The sequence below is a fragment of the Perkinsus marinus genome, assembly GCF_000006405.1.
Source record: "Perkinsus marinus ATCC 50983 genomic scaffold scf_1104296948558, whole genome shotgun sequence".
Taxonomy (NCBI): Eukaryota; Perkinsozoa; order Perkinsida; family Perkinsidae; genus Perkinsus; species Perkinsus marinus.
The window spans coordinates 1-1,057 of NW_003210134.1; the positions used below are offsets into that span (position 1 = coordinate 1).

A 1,057-nucleotide genomic window follows, 5' to 3' on the forward strand; every position below is an offset into this window, starting at 1 on the left:
GCCTAGGCCTGAGAGCTGTTGGATAAGAAACGAATGCTTTACTGAGTTGAAAGCATTAGATTCATCCAGTGTGAGGAGGAGGGTCTGGTGACCCTTCCTCCCACACCCAGCTCGGTAGGCATCGACGATCCTCTTCAGCGCCGTGTCGCAGCTTCGGCCTCGGCAGAAGCCATGGATCTCTGGCACTCGGAACTTCTCTCCTAGGCCGTGGATGAGCCTTTCGGCTATCACCGACTCCAGCAGCTTCGAGACGCACCTAAGGAGAACTATTGGGCGCCAGCCCGAGGGCTGGAAGATGTCGCGGCCGGGCTTGGCCAGGGCAATGCATTTGCCCTCCTTCCATTCGGCAGGGAACTCGCCGGACCTAAGGATGTCAGTGAAGGCCGTGGCCCATTTGGCCGCCAGCTCAGGCGCCGTCTTCTTCAAAACTTCAGCATTGACGCCGTCGCTCCCAGGGGCAGAGATCTTCAGACGGCCGATGGCTTCCAAGACCTCCTGTTCGGTTACTGCTGGGATGCGATCTGCCGAGCCTACACCGACGCGAACCTGAGCCATCCCCTGGGACCGCCTAGGGTCCCGAGGGAATAGCTTCTCTAGCAGATGGGCTGCTTGGTTGGTGCTTGGGTCGCCATTCAGTATCGCTGCCGCTGACTTACCCGTCGGTGGCCGGATACACTTGGAGAAGTCTTGGAGGGACGCATAGAAGCGGTCCCTTGCCCTCTTCTTGGCTGCTCGGGCTTCTAGCCTGAAGAGTCTCCTTCTCTCAGTCAGCTCTTCTTTCCAGTGCTCGGTTCCGATGAGGTTGCCATCCCTCTTCGCCTTGTTCCACTTCTTGGTCGCCTTGTTAAGGCTCTGTTTCAGCTTCGTGAGCTTGCGGCTCCACCACGAAGGGGAGTCGCGACCCTCCATAACGGGGGTGTTGGCAGCAACAGCATCTGAGAGACCTGCTGAAATGGCCGCGGCGGGGGAGTTGTCAGGTATGGCTGCTGCTGCTTCTCGACCTTCTCAAAGTTGGTGAGTCGCAGCTGTGGTCGCTTGGGATACTCGTGCTTGGTGT

The 1,057-nt window shown here is 58.7% G+C and overlaps 1 protein-coding gene across 1 annotated transcript; it reads right to left on the reverse strand.

The window, feature by feature from the left end:
- Positions 1 to 92: 92 nt before the first annotated feature.
- On the reverse strand, positions 93 to 909 carry Pmar_PMAR015973 (conserved hypothetical protein; the record flags this gene model as incomplete). Its single annotated transcript, XM_002778573.1, has 1 exon — positions 93 to 909. A coding segment is annotated over one exon (817 nt), but the record flags the coding sequence as incomplete, so codon positions are not given.
- Between the last annotated feature and the right edge of the window lie 148 nt (positions 910 to 1,057).